Raw genomic sequence first — 22,836 nt, 5'->3', positions numbered from 1 at the left:
CAAGAGGCCTGTTGATTTTGTTTATCTTTTCAAAGAACCAAACTTTTGGACTTTCATGTGCTAGCTTGTCGATCACTGTCCAAATCTCTGTGTGACATATTCTGGTAAATTTCCTTAGCTATCCTTCTCAGCTGACTTGTTTTTTTTCCATCTTTGTCTAATCTGATGTTTAACCTATCAATTGAGTTTTCAAATTTATTTTATTTTTTTTAGAAAATAAAGGCTTTTTAATTAATTTGTAATGATTTAACTTTAATAAATGCAATTCTAACAGAGATAATACACTGGCTTTGTAAGAAAGGGATCTTTCAGTTATTAAAGCTAACAATAATTTGATACATAAAATGTAATTGTACACATAAAAGTACATAAAGAGAATAATGAAGCAGAAATGTATATTTTTATCTTAATATAAATGAATAAATGTGATATTCCATTTGAAAATCAACAAAATAACATCAGTCCCCAGACAAAACACTATTAGGAAGTCTACTTAATTCTATAAAAATAAATTTGTCATTTGATAAAAAAAAGTAAAAAAAAAAAACAAAATGTATTGACTCCTAGAACTCTGTCAAAGGATATAGAATATTAATATAATTAAGCTGACAAACGAAATATGACAATTAAACAACTGCTGTGACTTAATCAACGGGAGAGGTATTAAATATTAATATCTAAAAATGTCCAATAGGATTATAAGAGCCAGAACTTGGCTTTCAATTATAATTTTGTTAGTTAACCAGTTGAGAGAAAGCTTAGTACTTTGAATAATATCACTGATGTCAAAAGAAAATCTTGACTTTTTGAAGCTACAAGAGATCTAGTGACTAAAAATTTACTTTTAACATTTATATTAATAATTATATTTTTAATTTCTAGAAGTTCTGCTTGATTTTTTTTTTTTTTTTTTTTTTTTTTTTTTGAGACAGAGTCTCGCTTTGTTGCCCAGGCTAGAGTGAGTGCCGTGGCATCAGCCTAGCTCACAGCAACCTGAAACTCCTGGGCTCAAGCAATCCTCCTGCCTCAGCCTCCCAAGTAGCTGGGACTACAGGCATTCGCTACCATGCCCGGCTAATTTTTTGTATATATTAGTTGGCCAATTAATTTCTTTCTATTTATAGTAGAGACGGGGTCTCGCTCTTGCTCAGGCTGGTTTTGAACTCCTGACCTTGAGCAATCCGCCCGCCTCGGCCTCCCAGAGAGCTAGGATTACAGGCGTGAGCCACCGCGCCCGGCCCTCTGCTTGATTTTTGAAAAAACATGTCTGTTCTTTTTGCACAGTGGCTACCATTTTTTAGGGGTTCAATTCCTTATTTTCTACTATAGTCTCTTTAAACATAGTTGTTTAATATCCTATGCTTTAATCTCCTATTTCTTGTGTCTTCTCCTACTTGCTCATTGTGAATTATTTCCTTGTGTGTTTTGTTAATTTACCAGCATGGAGGTTCCTGAATCATATGGGTAGTGTAGATGCAACCCCAAACCACGGTGATAAACAGGTCTGTGGCTTAACTATCTCAGAGGAGACTTGCACTATTATTATTTTTAATTTAGAATCCAGTAAGAGATAGGTCATTTTTTTAAAGTCTTCCTATGACAATGAGCATGTTTTATTTTTCTAGTTCACCTTTTTACTAAGGGTGCAGTATTTTGAGGGACTTGCATTTTTCAGTGGTCTTAGTTCTAACTCTCATAAAGATCAAAGCCTTGTGCCCCTTCCTCATCTTTCTGGTCTAATATGTCCTTTTCCAACTGGGACTCTTTCACAAACTCTCCGTGTGAGTTTGGGCAGGTCACTTCCCCTTTTGGGTCAAAGTTATCCCATTTGTAAAATGAGAGAGTTGGGTGAAATGACCAGTTAGATCTTTGGCAGCTCCAACATGCTAAGGTTCTAGGCTTCACCTGACTTAGCTACTATTTCCAGAAAAGAGATTCCATTATCCTTTATCTGTATGTGGGAAGTCCATTCTAAGGAAGTGGGTCAGGATGAGGTCATGCTAACACTCGATCTGGGATTGTGGGCCAGCAGTCAATGGCAGAACGTTGCTTCCGAAGTTCTTCCCCTTTGGCCTTTCCTTTGCCTGAAGCTCAGACCACACGCGTCAATTCAAGACCTACAAAGAGCCTGGTTTGCCTTCATCACTTCTTAATAGCTCACCTTTGGAATTAGTGAAGTCAGCAATTCTCACAAGGGTGTAAAAGCCAATCATGAGGAAGGCTTTATTTCTAGGATAAAAAGCTCAAAGTGCAATTCAGTGATTATGTCTAGGTAGAAAGCTTATCAGCTCCTTTTACAACCTACTGTTTCATTAGAAGACTTGTAAGAATTTCCTTTTGGAATTTCTAAGGTAAATTTTATTTTGCTTCTTGTGCAGAAGAAAATTTGGAGAGCAAAAAAGCATAGAGAAGACAAAAAAAGCAGTCATAATCCCACCATTTAAAAACATTCAGTGTCATCATGGCAGTGTGGTTGTTTTTTAATCTCTTAATCATTCTCATTTTAAATATAATTTTTAATTTTGCTATGATAATATTTGTGTACCTTATTTTGGATCAGTGTATTACTCTGAAGTAGAGTCATCATTGTTTGACTGATTGTTCTAAGTTGCCCCAAACTGATGGGATATGATTCTATATCTGATGGGATACAGTTGTATCTAAATTACTCAAGTCATTGGGATATAATTGTTTCATCAACCTAGAAATAACAATTGAAATCAGAGAGGCAACGAGGAATCTCAGTACTGCTGAATTCTATCTTTATTTCTACATTCACCTTATTTCTTCTTCAACAGAGCATACCTATGGATAACATAATTTTGTTTCCTATTTTCTTTCTTTCTTTCTTTCTTTCTTTCTTTCTTTCTTTCTTTCTTTCTTTCTTTCTTTCTTTCTTTCTTTCTTTCTTTCTTTCTTTCTTTCTTTCTTTCTTTCTTTCTTTCCATTTTCTTTCTTTCCATTTTCTTTCTTTATATCTTTTTTCTCCCTGCCTTTGGTTTCTGTACTGAGGCAACGACAGATCAGAGTGGTTGTGAAATTAGTCAGTGTTTCTGTAGCATGGCTATGGGCTGGGCATGCAGTGGGAATTGGAAGATTTGAGTCCTAACTAAATGATACCAAGCAAGCCATTTCCCCATCCCGATCCTCAGTTTCCCCATTTGTAATATGAGAGGTTTGGGTGAGATGACCATTAAGATCTCCTATATCTTTCTTGTTCTGAGATTTTCCCTCTCTCCTTTGACCTCTTTGCCATTTGGAATCTACATTAGGTGGTGGGAGACAGGGGAGGAACCAGTGCAAAGCAGTCTGGTTTTCAATCCGCAGCTGTAGCTGGAATGTGCTAGGTGGTGAGCACCCTTCTCAGTGCTCTGCTTTGTCCTCTGCCAGCAAGGACATAAGGAGCCCCTCCTCTTCCTGGGCAATGGATGGCTTCTAGGCACATAATTGAATTTTTTCCTCATCGTCTCTCTTTAGGATACCAGATAGGGGTCACAACAGAAGACAAAACAGAAGTGGTGTCATATGCATGGGCAGTTCATTACTTATGCTTCTTGGATAATTGTTCCTAAATCACAAACTACTGTGAATCATCAAGTTCAAACAAGCCTGGCATCTCTGAACTGCTTAAAGCACACTCCAATTATCGTATGAAAGTCTGTACTGGGAAGACCAACGCTCACAAGCTTTGTAATCAGGTGCCACACATGGATGTGGCAGAACTTCTCCAAGTAATGAACATCTCGGCTCCATGTGTTTGAAGTCTCAGTTTACCAAGGTCCAGCCTGGGCATTACTTTAAGAATGTGCATAGAGCAGGCGCACCTGTGTGACCCTGGAAACGTCCGAAGCCAGGACCCTCTCCATGGTCCTGATTGCATGTGGCCTCTTTGTTCTCCTCCCTGCCCTTCTGTTATACCATAAACTCGTTCTCTTCATCTTTTTCTCACCATTTCTCCATTTATACCTGTTTCTTTTTCCTTCTCCTGATCTCTGGTTGAGAAATCCTCCAAAGTCTGGTCTCAGCCGGGAGTTGCTCTTCTTTTCTCGTGCTCTTGGTTGGCTTGTTTGTGTAATGTTTGCGCTTGTCCTAAAACATCGCATGGCATTTACAATCCTGGCCATAAACTCTAGTCTTTTTGGACTGGTGTAGCAACCTTCTTGCTGTTCTGTCTGCCTCCAACCTTTCCTTCATTTTCCTAAAACAGATATGTGTTTGCTAAAACATATCCTAAAACAGCTTTTGTCACTCTACATGCAGGCTCAAAAGCTTACACTTCCCTTTCAGGGAAGCCCAGGGTCCTCCGTTTGCCATTGAGACATCCACGCAGGACCATGACTCCCCCCCACAGCTTTATTTTCCACGACTTCCCTTTATAACTCTCCCCTCCCAGCTGCCCAGACTTACCTGCCCCCCCAGCCATGCCAGGGGCTCTCCTGCCCTGCTCCTGTGTGCAGGAACACAGGAACCTCCCCACCTGCTGTTCCGACTTTCCCCCTCTCTGCTTCCTAGACACCCTCCCACCCCAGCACAAATCCATTCTGGAGACCTCCAGTCCTGCAGGAACTTGCTTTCCCCAGTGTATAAGCCACCTGCTTGCCACCTGTCACCTCCTGCCTCAGATTATGATGTCCCATTCATCCCGTCATCACTCGACACACACCTGTTCAACACTGCCTGCTGTGTACCAGGGGCCTAGAGCGAGCGGTTCAAAGTTGAAATAGACCCCGCTCTTGCCTTCAGGAAACTCAGATAGACAGCAAGCTAAGCGATGTCATGCTTAAGGTCAAATGAGAGCCCAGAGAGAAGGAAGGGATGACCCCACCTGGGAAGAAGATAGGGAAGAAGGTAGGCCAATTCTATTTAAACAGCACGATATGGTGGAAAGAACAGCAATCTGAGTTGTAATTTTGGCTGAAGAACTTATTATCCTCTACCCTCTATGCCTCAGTTTGCCCACCTGTAAAATGGGAATTATATCATTTACCTTGAGGGGATGTGTTGAGGAGCGAATGAGATCATGTTTGTGAAAAGTGTCTAGCACCACCCAGGAGGTGCTGGACAGGCACGAGCTGCTCTGACCACTGCACTGGTCCCACCTTCCTTGCCTCACAGTGTCTAGTTCGCTGCCCTGGACTGACCACGATCCTGGTGGATATCTATCGTTTCATGGATTGACATTTTCATTATCCACCATCCCAGGAAACAGGGCCACCAGGGACTAGGTTGTTTGAACTGTTGCAGAAAGGATCTATTCCTTTTTCTTAGAACCATACAAATTTGGAATTCGGCGATTGGAAATTTGGCATAGTGAAAGATACATGGGCAAGAGCTCTGCTTCTCCATTTCAGCAAGGGGTTGGAGTCCTCAAGCCAGAAAGCAGAGCGACACTGTCCGGTGCCCACCACACCCTACTAACGAGCCCAGGGCTTTCATGAGTCCAGCTCTTTGAAGCCGCACCATGAAGCTCTTACGTCATGACACGCAGCATGGACAAAGGAGTCCTGACTTAGCGAGAAGCCCGAGTGGAGTCTTTTATGAGGGTAGGGACTCTTCTGAGGAGACAAACGGAGGGGAAGGGCTTTGATAATCAACAGATGAGCAAAAAAAAGGGGGGGGGTGCCTCACATGTCCACACCCTCCACAGGGGGTATAAATGCTGGGCAGAGGAAGGAGACTCACAGCTCTGCAGCTTGGAGAACTCAGACCTTGTCTTCAGCCGGGCACGCGCTCCCTCCCAGCACCATGTCCTACACCTGCTTCCTGCCCAGCTTCAGCTGCCGCACCAGCTGCTCCTCCCGGCCCTGCGTGGCCCCCAGCTGCCACAGCTGCACCCTGCCCGGGGCCTGCAACATCCCCGCCAACGTGGGCAGCTGCAACTGGTTCTGCGAGGGCTCCTTCAATGGCAGGGAGAAGGAGACCATGCAGTTCCTGAACGACCGCCTGGCCAGCTACCTGGAGAAGGTGCGTCGGCTGGAGCGGGAGAACGCGGAGCTGGAGAGCCTCATCCAGCAGCGGTGCCAGGAGCAGGACCCCTTGGTGTGTGCCAACTACCAGTCCTACTTCCGGACCATCGAGGAGCTCCAGCAGAAGGTGAGGGCTGGGCACCAGGCTGCATTTAGCAGGAAGTTGTAGGAAGAGAATCTGAACTCTGATATGAGCCCTTGCTGTGATTGACAGGTTAAAGTCTGGCCTTTCCATCTTGTTTTCTTGACGGCCCATCTCATTTCAGACTTGGGACTGTTAGGTCTCAGAATTTGCATAGGGTTAGTCTAGGCGGCGGTAGCAGCACTTTGCATAAATAAGCTGTAATTAAAAGCTGCCTCTGAATGCGTCCATGCATTTCTAAGCTCCGGAATTATTACCCTGAGGTGAGAGAAAAGGACTGAGCTCAGGCAGAGAAGCTGAGGAAATGGGACCTTTAGTAAGGATTGGACCATTTTCTCTCTCCCTCGTCTGAGCTTGTGGCTGCTTATGATATTGATGGCCTTCCTCTTCTGAGGACCTCATTATCCTGACATCATTGTCCTGATCTTCATGCCTCTGGGCTTCTCCTACTATGCAGTGTCCAGTGAGGACTGAAACTATTTGTCTCAAATCAGAAAGATTGGAAACGACCTAGAAGGAAATAGCACCAAGCCATGCAGGGTATCTGGGAGAATGTAACTGCTTCCTGACACAGTCCCCTGCCATTTCTAGTTTACATCTTTATTTTATCCACTTGATTGAAAGTTTCTTGGGCAGGATCCAGTGCTTACTCATTTTGTATCCTCAGCTTCTATAACCGTGCCAGGCACACAGTAGATGTTTTGAATAAGTATTAGTTATTATTATTATCAGCTTCTCGGTATTATGTGTTAGGGAAGAAAAAATATTTTTTTCTTCATACTTTTTCATACTTTTCATACATATTCATACTTTTCTTGTGTATTTTGGTTTTCCTTTTTTCCAATTTAATTTCTCAAATACTCGTTAAGCACCTATTATACATAGACAACATTTATTATTAGTCTTAAATAAGATACTCTATGATTTCTCATCCTGGACCTACCAAACAAGCACATTAGCAGGGATTGTTGTTGGTGAGAAATAACCAAGTCCTTGCTCACTCTGGAGTGTTTTGGGTCTTCTAGATCCTGTGCAGCAAGTCTGAGAACGCCAGGCTGGTGGTGCAGATCGACAATGCCAAGCTGGCCTCCGACGACTTCAGGACCAAGTGAGTGAGCAAGGTGGGGGGGGGAGGGGCATGGCAAATCTCTCTCCTGTCTCCTTCTCCTGTTTGTCAGTCTATTTTGCCAACATTGACAAACAACAATGGAGCTTTTTCCAGACACTTTCCCCAAGCTCCACAGAGCCATTTCCCACCAGAGCTCAGAGCTCCCTTCTCCTGTCCCCAAACGCTTCTTCCTGCTGCTTCTCCTTTGTAAAGTGACAGCTCCAATCACACTGCGAGTCAGTGTGGACATCTGGGCCCCTGATATTCTACTATGCACAGAGCTTAATCATGAGAATAAGGGAAGTATATTACTTTTGGAAATCTCACAATTTCTGAGCTTTGAGCCTCCAAATCCCCTGGTTTATTTAAAAAAATGATAATGACCGGTCCATTTTCCTCTAGGAGCTACTGCTCAATGTTGAAAACCTAAACAAACAAGAAGGCTATAAAACCTACCAATCGTAACTCCCAGTTGTTTGACAAACCAAAGCAAAGCGGAGTCAAGGCCAGGCCTGTCTCCGCCTAGCTTGTCCCTGATCCTGCTGTGATCACAGGTACGAGACAGAGCTGTCCCTGCGGCAGCTGGTGGAGTCGGACATCAACGGCCTGCGCAGGATCCTGGACGAGCTGACCCTGTGCAGGTCTGACCTGGAGGCCCAGGTGGAGTCCCTGAAGGAGGAGCTGCTCTGCCTCAAGCAGAACCACGAGCAGGTGAAGTTCCCCAAAGAGCGACAGGATCAGACTCGCCAGGGCCTGTTTCCCAACCTGCATAGAGACGGGGCCAGGCTGTCAGGGGAAGCTCAATTAGCCAAGGAAGCTATTCTGCAAACACAAAGGGATCTGCAGAGAATGAGTAATCTAAGATTCAGTGATACGAGATTAGGGTTTTTCTGCCAGAGGCAGCATTGAGAGTGAAGGAAGCTGGCAAGCCCGGCAGTGAGGAAAGGTCAGTGCCAAGGCAGCAGCTGCGGCCTCTTCCGTGGCCTGGTTGGAGAGCTCGCTGCGGCGACCTTCGACCCCAGCTCTCCATCTTGTGCCTGGAGAGAGCAGCAGTCTGTCCCGGAGCGCACATGGTAGAGCGGGCAGAGCTGGATTAAACCCTCCTGGCTCCCGTCCAGAGCTCTTTCTGCTATTCAGTGTCGCTTTCCAGCAACACTGAGCAAAGCGCTCACTCATCATCATGGCTCAGTCAGCTGCACGGGGAAGAAGGCAGATGTTTTACGCAAACCTCCAATCCCAGAACAATGTACATGGTGACAGTTCGTATTCATTTAGGGCTTATCATGCACCAAACATTGTGCTAAGTGCTTTAGGACTCCGGAGGCAGTTCTCATTTTAGGATTAAGAAATTGAGGCTTCAAGAAGCTTCCAGAAGCTATAAAGTACGTGGTAGAGACAAAAACCAATTCAAATTTGTCTAACATCCACTTAAACCCAAGTCCCAAGCTGTGCTTAGCAGTAAGGTGAGTAGAAGCCTATTGCCTTCGGCAAAGTCCACACTGGTGGAACCAACAGATCACCAGTTAAGTCTGTGCTGTCCCAGGAGGGCAGATTTTGAAGCAAGCATTCTTCCTTCCTTCTCTAGCCAGACTCTGTCCTTTCGTCACCCACGCTTGAGAATCAAACACAGGCGCTATGCGGTGTGCAGCAAAAGCTCTGGAGTGGGCATCGGGGGACCAGATTTACACTGGGGTGACCACGTCTCAGTGCTGAGACCAAACCTGCCTCTCTCTAGATGATGGGTGGTCCCTTGAGCACGAGGGCAGATGGAGGTCACAGACTTGAAAGCACTTTGTAAAGTGGACTACTCGGATTAGTCACCGAATATAGAACCTGGTTAACGAGAGGATCAGAGGAAACGAAGCTTGCTGAACACTTAAGAATGAACAGAAGCTGGCTGCATTCTCTCAAGGAGAGAGAGCACTGGTGTCCTCTGTGAAATTTTAACTTTTGCTCTTTCTCCATCAGGAAGTCAACACCCTGCGCTGCCAGATCGGAGACCGCCTCAACGTGGAGGTGGACGCTGCCCCCACCGTGGACCTGAACCAGGTGCTGAACGAGACCAGGAGCCAGTACGAGGCCCTGGTGGAGACCAACCGCAGGGAAGTGGAGGAATGGTTCACCAGGCAGGTGGGTGTCTCTCAGCATGTGGCCACTCGACCCCAGACCCCTCAGGGCCCTCGAGGCAGGGTGTGATCCTGCGTCCTCCCCTTGCGTGTTTCAGACCGAGGAGCTGAGCAAGCAGGTGGTGTCCAGCTCGGAGCAGCTGCAGTCCTGCCAGGCGGAGATCATCGAGCTGCGCCGCACGGTCAACGCCCTGGAGATCGAGCTGCAGGCCCAGCACAACCTGGTGTGTGCTGCTCAGCCCTGCTGGGGAGCCGGGGCAGCCAGGGAGGCGGGGTCACGGGGATGCCCTTTGGGCCACAGGCTCTCCTTAGTCTTGGATCTTGTGAAGTCTTTGGACTACCATGGAGACACCCTTTAAGGAGCAGCTGTCTGACACGCTTTATGTCCCCCTGACAGAGAAACTCTCTGGAAAACACGCTGACGGAGAGCGAGGCCCGCTACAGCTCCCAGCTGTCCCAGGTGCAGTGCATGATCACCAACGTGGAGTCCCAGCTGGCCGAGATCCGCTGCGACCTGGAGCGGCAGAACCAGGAGTACCAGGTGCTGCTGGACGTGCGGGCCCGGCTGGAGTGCGAGATCAACACGTACCGGGGCCTGCTGGAGGGTGAAGACTGCAAGTGAGTTTGGGGCTGGCAATTGTTTCCTTGGGACACATGAAGTTGTTGTGGGGCTGAATAGTGTTCTTGATGGAAATGAATTTATAATTCCAAGCTTTTTGTTGGAGACAGTCCAAAGAAGGATATTCTTACACAAAGCACTTTTAGCATCTTCCTAACTCTTGAGCTCACGTTGCTCTATGGTTTTCTGTCCACAGGCTCCCTTGCAACCCCTGTGCTACAACCAATGCGTGTGACAAGCCCATTGGGCCCTGTGTCCCCAATCCCTGTGCCTCACGTACCTGGTGTGGGCCCTGCAACACCTTTGGGCGCTAGAAGCCCCACCGCCAGGAGGAGGAGAAGGGCATTGGTCACACCCCACTCAACTTCATCCCAACATCTCCAGCAGGGACCATGCTTTGGACAGAGGCAGAAATCTTCCTATCAGCCTCGGTCTCTGGCGGCCAGCTCTACCTTTCCCCTGTGTTCTTAGCTTGATCCTTCAGCATAAGAGACTGCAAGATCTGTCTTCTGCATCATGCAGAGAAACCTACAGCAGGATGTGATTTAAAAATAATTACATGGAGCATGGCAGAGCTGATGGGCATGCTACGGAACAGGACATAATTGGAATAAATCTTCCTTGTCACTCTTTTGGTCTTTGGAGATGCAATAAAAACCCTTTGTTTACCTCCTAATAAACTCTTATTCTGGCATTAAAAACTGTAAATGTTTCACTCATTAATTCCAAAATTAGATGTCTTGTATGAATAAAAGATAACAAGATGGAGGGGTTATTCACTCCAATATATGGTCTGTGGCTTCCTTCAAAGGAAAAGTCTCCACTAGCTATCACCCATGGGGCTGGATTTCATGTTTGGGAAGAATGATGTGGGAAAGAGAATGGTAAAGCCAACCACAATGACAGCGTCTAGACGTGCAGAAACTATTCATTCTGAAACATGAAGTATAGGGACGTGTAAACATTTGGAAATAAAGAAATAAAGAAAAAATTGCATTAAGGTAATGTGAATCTATCCTAGTGTGTGTGTATACATACATATATATCTATATCTCATAGACACATACACATACCCGTGCACTGGGTATGTGGACAGGTAAGGAGACAGGCCCCAAAACTTGTTCATAGCTCCCTTCCTCACCGGCTGTCTCCAGGCCAACCTCTCCCTGTGCCAGGGCCCCAGCAATGCTGAGCTGACCCTCACTGCTCTAGTTGCCTTCGGGAGCAGAATCCTACAGAACGGAGAGTGGATGGTCCTGAAGATTGCAGAGCCTGCGCCCCTCTTCACTGGAGGAACTGCCCAACTTGGACAACTGCCTGAAACACCAGTTGAGGACCACACATACAGAACGCTTCTTTATTTGGGTTTGGTAGAGAAGAATCAGTGGGACATATTTTCATCCACTTTAAAAATAAATAATGTGGATATGATACAGATTTCAATTAAATCAATGTGGAAGTCACATTATCGTTAATCATGAATGTCTGCGGCTTGCTTGGAATGAGGAGATAAATAAACGGGTGTGGAACTCTCTCTCTTTCTCTTTCTCTCTCTTTCTCTTTCAACAACAACACAGAGGCAGACAAAGAAAAAAATAATACAAGAACTCTCAAAGGTAAGGGGCTGATATTCAACCCTGAGCTCTTCCTGGTTTAAGCTTTATTTCTCCTTTCTGCAGGGTCCCTGGTCCACAATCGCTGAGGCCATCAGCCCCTGGGGCGAGGCCCTCTCCAAAAACGGTGCTCTCGGGGCAGAGGCTCACATGCAAGGAAGCCGGGAAAGCAGCCCCTGGGGAACGTCTCCTGATCCCTGCTCTGCCCCTCCACGCGAACACACAAGGACGGCGCTGGGCAGCGGGTCTTGGGCTCGGCAAGGCTGGCTTCACTGCCAACGCCTTCCAGCTCTCTGGCACCTTCCCTCCATGCACAGGGGAGCTGATATCACTTTAACTGAACTGACCCTTGCCCAGCCCGCTGTGCCAGGCCTCCTGGATGTGTGTGTTGAAAGCCTACTTGGAACTCAGTCCCCCTCCTCTTGGAAAGGAATGCCAGCCAACACCTTGGAGACGGTAGAGAGGTTTTGGAGTTTGGGGATGACTGGGTGAGGGAGAGGCTTCTTCTAGGCCAGGAAAGCGTGTGTGCTAGTGGCTGGCCTGGAAGGTAGTTTTCTTTAAGCAATTTTATTTTCAAAAATCCTTGGTGTAACTGGGAGGAGGCTGTCCCTCCTCTCTCCTTTACCCTGAAACCTTCCAAGCAGGATGCTGAGGATTTCAAACCCTTTTTAAAAGAAATAATTTCTTTTTCCAAATAAAAACTTAAAGGAATATAGAAGAAAAGCAATGTCTTATTAGCTTATCTTAAATTTTAGGAAATATTTATAACATTTACTTAAAAATTCCATCCATGGGATGAATGAGGCTGTTTGGATTCATTTGTCTGTTCAGTGAGTATTTACTAAGCAGTTACTTTGGGTTGGGTCTTGTTCTCGGCCCCCAAATACCTCAATGGAGAAGACGGACAGGATCAGCCTCTCTTGGGGTGTGCAGGCCAGTAGATGAGACGCAGAAAATTGGAGCAAGAAAGGACAGGCACAGCAGGAAGAGGGCTTCGAATAGCAGCAAGCACTAAGAAGTAAACGAAGCAGAGATTGATGTGGGTCTGGGCAACGTTGGTTACCATGGTCAGGGCTGGTCTCTCCAGGAGGTGATATTTGAGTTGAGACCTGAAAACTGAGAAGAAACAGATCAGAGGAAAGAGCATTCCAGGGAGAGGGACCAGCCAGTAAGGGAAGGATGGGGGGAGGTGGATCCTTAGGAGGAAGGCAGGCCAGTGCCTTGGGGTAGGCGTGGGGTGTGTGGGGTTCACCAGCTCGGTTGGTGGGGAGGGATCCCATTTTATTTATTTTTTATTTATTTATTTTTTTGGAGACAGAATCTCACTCTGTTGCCCTGGCTGGAGTGCCGTGGCGTCATCACAGCTCACAGCAACCTCAAACTCCCGGGCCCAAGCAATCTTCCTGCCTCAGCCTCCTGAGTAGCTGGGACTACAGGCATGTACCACCATGCCTGGCTAATATTTTCTATTTTTAGCTGCCTGGCTAATTATTTTTTCTATTTTTAGTGGAGATGGGGTCTTGCTCTTGCTCAGGCTGGTCTTTAACTCCTGAGCTCAAATGATCCTCCCGCCTCAGCCTCCCAGAGTGCTAGGTTTACAGGCTCGACCCACTGCGTCTGGCCCGATTTTATTTTGAGTAAAGAGAGAAGCTAAAGGAGAGTTAAAAGGATGGGTTTGATTGACACCTTTGTTAACAGGAGCGCTTTGGCGGCTGAGTGGGGAGTAGGTTTACTGAACACACTTTTGAGAGCTTTGGTAGGCGATGACAGTTACAAGTCAGATGCATTGTTTTGTTTCGTTTCAAAGAAGAGTCACTGACATTTCACAGCTGCTCACATTCCTCATCAAAAACAGGAGAATCAGACGAGAAGTGCGCCGAATCGCAAGAATGGCTCAAACTGTAAAAAGATTCAGTCATGACGTGGCCTGCCCCTTGCCATTGTGAGACTCAGGCCGGCACCTGGAGGCGGGCGCCAGGTGGATGGCCGGGCCCTGCCAGGCTCCTGTCTGAGAGCAGGTGTGCGGAGGCCGCCCTCCCTCACTCTCACTCGTTTTACATGTGGGGACAAGCTCCGGGCTGACATTTAAAGAGCTGGGAAGATTTACAGCTTTCCCCGTCACAGACGTATTTACAAGAAACTAAGCCTGTTTCTCCGCGGTGGCCGGGACGTCTTGGCATCTACACAAGGTGACTTCGTGTGGCAGCTCGAGTGAAGCTATTGGCCACCCCAGTGAAGTAAAGCGTGGGTGTGGCACATTGCAGTGTGTGTGTGTGTTTAAAGTTTTAAAAATGGTTAAAAGAAGAAAAAAAGAAAGGCTGGAAACCAAGCCCCAGAAAAATCTTGGGTTTGGAAATGACTGAATCGTAACCTCTGTCTGGATCTCAGCCCTCAGTGAGTTACTTGGCCTCTCTTGGCCTCAGTTTCTTAAGCTATAAAATGGAGAGACTAATAACCACCTCGTTGATTTTACTTTTAGAAGGATAAAAGGTGATTATTGTGGTAAAGGTGCTTAACCCAGTGTCTGATAGATACTAGGTGCCCAGTAAATAGATACTAGGTGTTCGCTTCCTTAGGGGCCCCAAGGACATTGTGTCCCTGTATCCTGACCCCTTCCCACTGCTCAGGACGGGGACTCCACAGCCTGGACATTCAAAGGTTTTGCTGACCTGAGCCCTCTGGTACCCAGGTGGGAACCTGGCTTCAAGGTTCCTCAAGTTGAGGGCTGTAGGAGTCTGGCTGGCTGGGGCAAGAAGGCGAGGGATCTGGAATCTGAGAATCAGAGAGAATGACTTCACATGTGCACGGGGGTGTGCGCATGCCCATGTTTGTGTGCACGTCCATGTGCCTGTGTGCATATGTGATAAACCTGCAGTTTATTATTAAGGACCTGGGTGAAATTAGTGTATTTTTTTGTTGTTGTTTGAATAGTAATTTCATATGTGCACGTGTCGACTTTGTCGTTGGTTGGCTATGGAGCCTGGCTGACTGCTGACCAGGAGAGCAGTGTGAGGGCACACCCAGAGCCCGGGGCAGAGTGTGAAGGGGGCAGGGGTCGCAGTGGGAAGTGCACCCGCAGGCTGTGTGCAGTAACGCCAAGTGCCCAGGGACACAGAACGGTGCGCCCTGGGGGATGGGGAGAGGGCTTAGGTGAGACGGTTTCAAGTCTGTTCTTGATAAATGCTCCATTAGATTGGCTCCCCAAGGCAGCACATCTTGGACTGAAATGCAAAGACCTTCAGGTTGGCTGGTGGGAAGGACGATATTCCAAGGGTGGGAGGTGGGGTGGGGAAGTGTCCAGAATCTTGCAGCTGAGATGTGGTGAGCTCTGTTGGACATTTGGATGTCAAGGATTTTAGAAAGGTGGATGTCTGCCTTATTGCTCTGTGTTTAACTGAGGGTTTGCATTCCTGCCCTGAGTTGGTACTTAAAGATGGGGGGCAGGGAAAAGGAGAAAGGAAGGAGAGGGAGAGGAGTGGGAGGAAGAGAGGGAAGTAGGGAGCAGGTGGGAGGAAGGAAGGAAGAAGGAAGAAGGAAGAAATACAGGAAGAAAGGAAAGAAGGAAGGAAGGAAGAAAGAAACAGAAAGGAAACACAGAAAAGACAAAGAAAGAAAAGAAAAGAAAGAAACAAAGAAAGATAGAAAGAAAGAAATCATCTATAGCTGTTATTCTAGGCAGTTAGTGAATTGTCACTTAACTTGGCCTTTGTTTGCACCATTTCTGCCACTCCTTTGCCTTTGTCTCCACCTCTAGTCCCATGTTTGCCCCTTGGATTTAAGGGTGGTTCCACTTTTTCAGGTTCTGGCCTTGGGTGCCCCAGGACACTACTTGCCCTGTTCTCTGGCTCTGCCTGCTCTTGGCCTCCCAGAGTGCGTTAGAGCAAGGCTCCCTCTCTGGCGGACGTGGCCCTGCGGCAGGCACCTGTCGTGGCAGGCAGCTGGTCGCCCCCACAGCCGGGTGCTCTTGTGCCTGGCGCAGCACACAACTGCAAGTGGCAGCCTGGGGGCAGCTGTGCAGCCTGCTCGGAGCCTGGCCCCCGGACTCCAGCCTGGCCACTGTCCCTGCCAGATTGGCCCTCAACTCAGACAGTTTAAATAATTTTGAAAAATTTTCACATTTTAAGACCTATCTTTGTAGCACCTTTATGGTAGACACAAAGTAGGCACATAATAGGTGCTCAACAAATAATTAAGCACCTGCCTGCCCCAAATTAATAACCCCTTTAGGTCAGACGAAGAAACGGAGCACAGAGGGGTTGCTTGAGCAATGTTATGCAGCAGAAATGTTTTTATTCACCTGCAGAAGATGCACGTAGGTGGCTCTGAGAAGAGCAGGAAACGTGTAGGTACACGAGTGTCTTTCTCTAATGAGAAGGGAGTGATTCCTTCTCCTTTTATCCTTGACACTATGTTCTTTGAAGGAGTATGTTGTTCCTACATTAACAACCATGACACTCACAGGATGAGACACGAAACTACATTGTGAAAGGACTTTGGTGACATGAACAGGAAGGGGTACAGAGTGCAACTTTTGAAACAAGCTCAATGGAAAACAGAAATTAAGTAAAGAACTTAAGTGGTTTGACCGCACAAAGACAGAACTCATGCCAAGAATTTTTCCAGTTCTTCTCAGAGGTGCTTAAGCGTAGACCAGAAAGTGCCCTGATGTGCTTGGGTCACAGCCCAGCTCGGCGAGGAGCAGAGACTAGCATACTCTGGTCTGGTCCTGTTGTCTGTCCACAGAGGACTGGGCACCCCTTGCAGGACATAAAGCTCAGGGGCTTGGGAATCACAGCTGATCAAATGTAACAACATAAGGCATACATTCTAGAAAGTTTTGGATTCCAACTGAGAGAGTCAGGGTGTGTCTACATTTCCCCCCTGTTAAGGAGCATTGGCTCAAGCTGTGACTAACAGCAAGTGAAGACCTGGTGTATGAGTGAACCAAGGAGGGACTGAGTGGGACTAAGGAGTTCTCTCAAACTCACACGAATTGCATATCCAATTAAATCAGTCGACTGAAAAAAAAAATACCAGTTCATGTGTATGCCTAGATTTAAAAAAAAAACCCTTGAACTTGTATATGCATTTATAAAACCATAAAATGCTAGAATGATGTGTATATATATTAAATTCATGATTGTAATTGTCTCTGATGAGAAAAGATGGGGACAAGAATGAGTGTGAAAGTCAAGGAAGTTCTCAATATTATCTTTAATGCTATCTTGACTTGATTTTAAGCCCACTGAGAGCGAATATGAAAAAATATGAACAGTCACTAATCTTGGGGAAGCACAGGTTTAAAAATATATTTTCTCTGTCCCTTTTTTCTTTTGTTTGACTAGCTGTTTTTTTAAAAGTATTTTATTGCTATTAAAACAAAACACAACCAAAAGAATAGAGTGGAAAAGCAAGCTGATCCCTTATTGCAGCCAGTGAAAGCTGTGGTCAGCCTGTGTTAGACCTTGAAGTCTTAATAGCATCGCTGTTACCCGGTGGACACTTATGATGCTTGGAGCAGGCTGGAGGATGCAAGTTCTTGTGTTTGGTCCTGGACACTCACAGTCACAGCCACAAAGTAATGGCAAATGGCCTTTGTCCAGGTCCCTCCAATAAGGTATCTGTGTAAAGTGTATCTGTAAATTTCATACTATGATAAGGACAACAAAAATCAAGGGAGTCAAACACCACTTGATAAAAAATCTAACTGCTTTAGCACAAGAATTTGGGGTTCTCCTGGAAGCACCATGCAAGATTTAAACACAGTGAGTATGTCCTCCTCTATGATGGACTGGGAGCACCACATCTAAAGAGGAGCACAGTGACGCTCGAGTAGAAGCATCAATGACACCAGTGCATGGTCACCTATGGAGACAGCATTTGGGCAGGTGCACTGCTCTGCGAGACCTGTCTAGTTGACTCATTGTCTTAGGACATTTTTCTGCTGAGGGTAGTTTCCCTTTTCAAAATAAAATTCTTGATTTTTATTGAGAATATTGTCCAGTGGCATCCTTCTTTGTCAGAAATTTTACATCAGAAGCAGAAAGAAAAATGGAGTTTGTAGAGGGAGAGTTCCAAGATGCCAGGTGATGGAGTCTGTGGTTTTGTTGGAAGGTTATTAACAAACCTGAGGAAATGGCCAATGCCAGTGACCTCTTGGTTTCATTGTCCAGGAGAAAGGAGAGGGAAGAGGCAGAGCACAATGACCACAGTGTTAGCATCACACAAGGGAGAGAAAGGATCACCTGGGAGGGCAGAAAGACTATGGAAAGAGGACTCTGCAGCCATATAAGCTAAGAGCATGCAGTTCTCACAACGCGTTTGCCAGTCCTCCCATTGACACAGACTCTGCCCTTGGACCTGGGCGAGGTTGTGACTACAGTGGAAATGACGATACATGACTTCTGAGGATAGGTCATAAAGGCTTCTGCCTGGTCCTCGTGGCTGCTGAGAACCAGACCCTGGGCCATGACGAAGCCCAGGCCGCCTTCAGGTCACCCCCAGCTCTCTAGTCTTTCCAGATGAGACTCCAGTCATCCTAGACCTGAGACAAGCCATCCTGCCGTGCCTTTTCAGAATCATTGCCCCACAGAACCCATGAACATAATAAAATGTTCGTTCATTTATATGCAGCAGTAGGGACTGGAACAAGAACTTTCTCTGGGGCCTGTGGTTTGTCTTTAGCTTGAGTGGGAACCAAAAGAAGGCATCAGCTAGTTACATCTTCCCTTCATAGCATCCGTGAAATTCTATGGGAGTCTAAACAGGGCTGGCTTTCTTTTGTCAGCATATTTCCAAAGACCACACCTGTAGGCATTCTCTGGCTAGTCTTTTACTCCTTTAAAGATAATAACATACTTTGTTATAATAATCTGTGTTTGATGATTTCAGTATCTAAAGTCTCTGCAGGTCTCTTTATGCTCTGTTAGTTCCAGTGGTTCTCACTCATGGTGCCTTGTTTACTTGTGTGCTTAGTTATGCGTGACTCTGAGTTGTTCATCATCTCACTCAAGGTAGGCTAGGTGATGGTCACTGCAGTACAAACAACTCCCAGATTTCCCAAATCTTATCATGAGAGTTTGTTTCTTGCTCATGTTCTATGTCCAACTTAAGTCATATGGGAACTCTAATCATACTTTTTTTCCTGCTTATTTTATTTTATTTTTATTTTAGCGTATTATGGGGGTACAAGTGTTAAGGTTATATATATTGCCCATGCCCCCTCTCCCCCCTCAAGTAAGAGCTTCAAGCATGTCCATCCCCCAAACATTGCACATCTTACTCATTTGGGTGTATATACCCATCCCCTCCTCCCCCCTCTCACCCCCCCCCCCCGACACCCGATAAATGTTACTCCTATATGTCCACTTAGGTGTTGATCTGTTAATACCAATTTGCTGGTGAGTACATGTGGTGCTTGTTTTTCTATTCTTGAGATACTTCACTTAGTAGAATGAATGGGTTCCAGCTGTATCCAGGAATATACAAGAGGTGCTATATCACCATTGTTTCTTAAAGCTGAGTAGTACTCCATGGTATACATATACCACATTTTATTAATCCACTCACGAATTGATGGGCACTTGGGTTGTTTCCACAGCTTTGTAATTGTGAATTGTGCTGCTATAAACATTCGAGTGCAGGTGTCTTTTTCATAAAGTGACTTATGATCTTTTGGGTAGATGCCCAGTAGTGGAATTGCTGGATCAAATGGTAGATCTACTTGTATCTCTTTGAGGTATCTCCATATTGCTTTCTACAAATTTTTATTTTTTATTTCAGAGTTTTATGGGGATACACATGCTTTTGTTACAGTTTGCTTTTGTACAGTTTGAATCAATGTTATTAGTGTGCCCTTCACCCAGTTAGTGTGCACTGTACCCATTAGGTATGAATTTACCCATCCCCTCCACCCACCACCTACTTGGTTTCCCTTGAGTTTTACTTCCATATGTGCACATAAGTGTTGATAGATTAGTTCCAGTTTAGTTTTGTTTTCTTTTGCTTTTTTTTTTAGACATGAGATCTCATTTTGTCACCCAGGCTGGAGTATAGTGGCATGCTTATAGCTCATGGCAGCCTCAAATTCCTGGGTTCATGCAATCTTCCCATCTTAGCTACCTGAGTAGCTAGGACTGCAGGTGTATACTAACATACATGGCTAATTTATTTTAATTTTTTTGTATAAAGAATTTTTTTGTGTGGAGACAGGGTCTATGTTATGTTGCTCAGGCTGGTTTCAAGCTCCTGGTCTCAAGCAATCGGCCTCCCAAAGTGCTCACTCAAGAACTCAGGCTGATGGTAGCTCGAACCCTAGATTTACTTCCATGAATCTGCTTGGGAGAGTGAAGAAAAAGTGTACTGGCTCATCAAGCTTTGGTCTGGAAGTGACACACGTCACTCTCATTCACGTTATTAGCCAAAGCAAGTCACTTGGTAGTGCCTAATTTCAAAAGAGGTAGAGAGGTGTGTTGCTGCCATGTTTCCGAAAGACAGAGAGACAGAGCTATATGGCAAATAGCTCTAATGGTAACCACACTCGTTTGTTTGGAATATTATTTGTGGGACTTTGTTGAAGTAGGAGGATGGTGTATTTACACTGATTTCTGCTAGTGCCCTGGGACACTACCAGTCAGTGTCTTTGTCTTCTTTATGTGCACGGCCTGAAGTTTTTTTGAACCACCCAGGTAATGTGCAAGACAACCTTCCTTATGGTGCCCTGGTGACAGGAGTGGGCGGGCTGAGTTTATTTTGGGGTCACCATTACACTGAGAGTGTAACCCTTTGGGGTTCTAGCTTTAGGAAGAGGAAGATCTATCAGAGGAGCCTCTACCTTGGGTGGATCTTGGACTTTATCTTCTGTTTCCATCTCCCTGGGAGGTAATGAAAATTGCAATTCAAGTTTAACAAGTTCAGCAAATGCCCTTGGGGGAGAAGCAGCTTCAGTGCTTAGTTCACCTCTCTGAGTATTACTTTTACTTAGTTCTTTGGTAATTATTTGGTAGCTCATACTATCTTCTCAGCTCCTTTATGCTCTTAAGAAGTTTCAAACTTAAAAAAATACTGCATCTTTAGTTGTTTTCATCATGTGGGTTAATCCAAATATCCCAGTCTGTTCCTTCATCTGAAACAGAACCTCTGGAGCTGTATTGTCCAATACAGAAGCCACTGGCTTTATGTGCCTATTTCAATGCAAATGTATTAACATTAAGTAAAATTAAAAGTCCAATTTCTCCATCACGTTAGCCACTTTGGAAGTGCTCAATGGCCACATGCAGCTAGTGGCTACCATATTGGGCGGTACAAACACAGAATATTTCTGTGGTCTCAGAACGTTCTATTGCACAGCACAGCTGCCAGATCCATGATGGAGTGAAGCTGTGCTGGTAACAAGGATGGTGAGTGAGGAAGGGTGACAGGGATCCCACTCTCTGCTAGTTCACATTTTTATCTGCACTGCATTGCACACTCGTTTGTAATTTTATTTACTTAACAGTTACTTATTGATTGCCCACCATACAGTAGTCACTGGAGATATGTTGTGTCTCTGTGGTTGTGAAACTCACAATCACTTGAAGATATTATGATATTACCTGAAGACAAAGAAGCATTTTTTTCTGTGATTCCCTCAGGAGAGCCAGGCATAGAGGACGGAGGATGGGCTAGTCAGAAGGAGACAGATCTGGGTTCAAATCCAAGCTCTGCATCTCCTAGTTAAGGTAATTGATGTCCATGAGCTTCAGTTTCCTCATGTACAAAACAGGGATGCTAATACTTTTTTTTATTTCTGTATATTATGGGGGTACAAATTTTAAGGTTTCAATAAATGCCCTTTCTCCCCTCCCCCCACAAGTCTGAGTTTCCAGCATGACCATCCCCCAGATGGTGCACATCTCACCCATTATGTATGTATATACCCGCCCCACCCCGCCCAATACCCTATTACTGCAGTACCTATGTGTCCACTTAGGTGCTGCTCAGTTAATACCAGTTTGCTGGTGAGTACATGTGGTGCTTGTTTTTCCATTCTTGGGATACTTCACTTAGTAGTATGGGTTCCAGCTCTAACCAGGAAAATATAAGATGTGCTATATCACTGTTGTTTCTTAGAGCTGAATAGTACTCCATGGTATACATATACCACATTTTATTAATCCATTCTTGGATTGCTGGGCACTTGGGCTGTTTCCACAGCCTTGCAATTATGAATTGTGCTGCTATATATTTGGTTATCTTGAGCATTAACTGAGAAAACACATATAAAATGCCTGCTGCAGGGCCTGGCACACGGGAGGCACTGACAATGTATCTCCTTTGCCAAAAGATGGCTAATGAACAAACGATTTAAATCAGTTCCACATAAATATAATGAGCTGCTCCCATCAAACCGAGTTTTTGCGGACTTGCTGGAGCCCGCGTCTCAGCGGGTCTTGCGAGCGCTTCTCATGTGCAGTGCCACGAGAGGAACACTAGAGGCCGCCAGAACAGGCTTTTGATGACCTCTGCATCCTGTTCTTTCTAACACAGTAAACCTTTGCACAGGCACTCAAGCGCCCCAATTAGGAAAGCCAGGATGTTTTTATAAAGCAGTATCTGCGTCTTGAGGTAGGTATCTGCCAAAATAAATTCCTGATGGATAATAGCATTAAGTGTAAAAAATGCAAACATGAAAAACTAGAAGAAAATAAAGTGAACAGTTGTCTGATTTGAGGATGGGGAAGAACTTTGAAAACATAAAACCATCAGGAAAAAAAAAAAGATTTGTCCACATAGAAAGGAAATTCTGTGTATAAAAATACCATAGATACAATTAAAAGGAAATGACACCCTGGGACAAATTTTGCAACATATGTGAGTGACACAAAGGAAAGCTAATATACTGAGCATGAAATGATTCATAAATAAATTATGAAAGATGGGTAGCTTAATAGAAAAATCAGCGTAGCTGATAATTTCCCAAAGAGGAAATAACAGTGGCCTGTAAAATAATTAAATAAATACAAATAAATTCTGCAATGAGATTTCATGACTGGACTACCTAGTTAACAAAGAGTTTTAAAAAAATAACTGGTATTGATGAGGGCACTATGAAATGGATAATGATGAAGAGAATTTTTCTGCAGAGTGATTTTTAAGTATTTATTAATAACCTTATGATTATTAACATGCTGAAGACTCAGTAATTACATTTCTAGGAATTTATTTTAGAAAGAAAAAGAAGGATGCACAAAAATTTATATTTTAAGGAGATTCACCTCAGTG

General features: G+C 45.1%; 2 protein-coding genes across 2 annotated transcripts in view; one reads left to right on the top strand and one right to left on the bottom strand.

The window, feature by feature from the left end:
• EIF1 (eukaryotic translation initiation factor 1) overlaps positions 1-22,836 on the bottom strand; it is a 478,792-nt gene that overhangs the window by 281,727 nt on the left and 174,229 nt on the right. The window lies entirely within an intron of this gene.
• Positions 5,746-10,655, top strand: LOC105872044 (keratin, type I cuticular Ha3-I). The gene is made up of 7 exons (XM_012765787.2): positions 5,746-6,093; positions 7,134-7,216; positions 7,771-7,927; positions 9,185-9,346; positions 9,441-9,566; positions 9,740-9,960; positions 10,158-10,655. The coding sequence occupies exons 1-7, from the start codon at positions 5,746-5,748 to the stop codon at positions 10,273-10,275; spliced, it is 1,215 nt and encodes a 404-aa protein (XP_012621241.2). The 3' UTR covers positions 10,276-10,655.

This window comes from Microcebus murinus, chromosome 18, assembly GCF_040939455.1.
Source record: "Microcebus murinus isolate Inina chromosome 18, M.murinus_Inina_mat1.0, whole genome shotgun sequence".
In the NCBI taxonomy this organism is placed as follows: domain Eukaryota; kingdom Metazoa; phylum Chordata; class Mammalia; order Primates; family Cheirogaleidae; genus Microcebus; species Microcebus murinus.
Note: the sequence above shows the minus strand (reverse complement) of the source record. Positions and strands in the feature narration are given on the sequence as shown.

Coding starts and splice junctions, on each gene's coding strand:
- LOC105872044 (XM_012765787.2), top strand. CDS start 5,746: ATGTCCTACACCTGCTTCCTGCCCAGCTTCAGCTGCCGCACCAGCTGC. Junction 7,217..7,770: donor TCCGACGACTTCAGGACCAA/GTGAGTGAGCAA, acceptor CTGTGATCACAG/GTACGAGACAGAGCTGTCCC. Junction 9,347..9,440: donor AGGAATGGTTCACCAGGCAG/GTGGGTGTCTCT, acceptor TGCGTGTTTCAG/ACCGAGGAGCTGAGCAAGCA.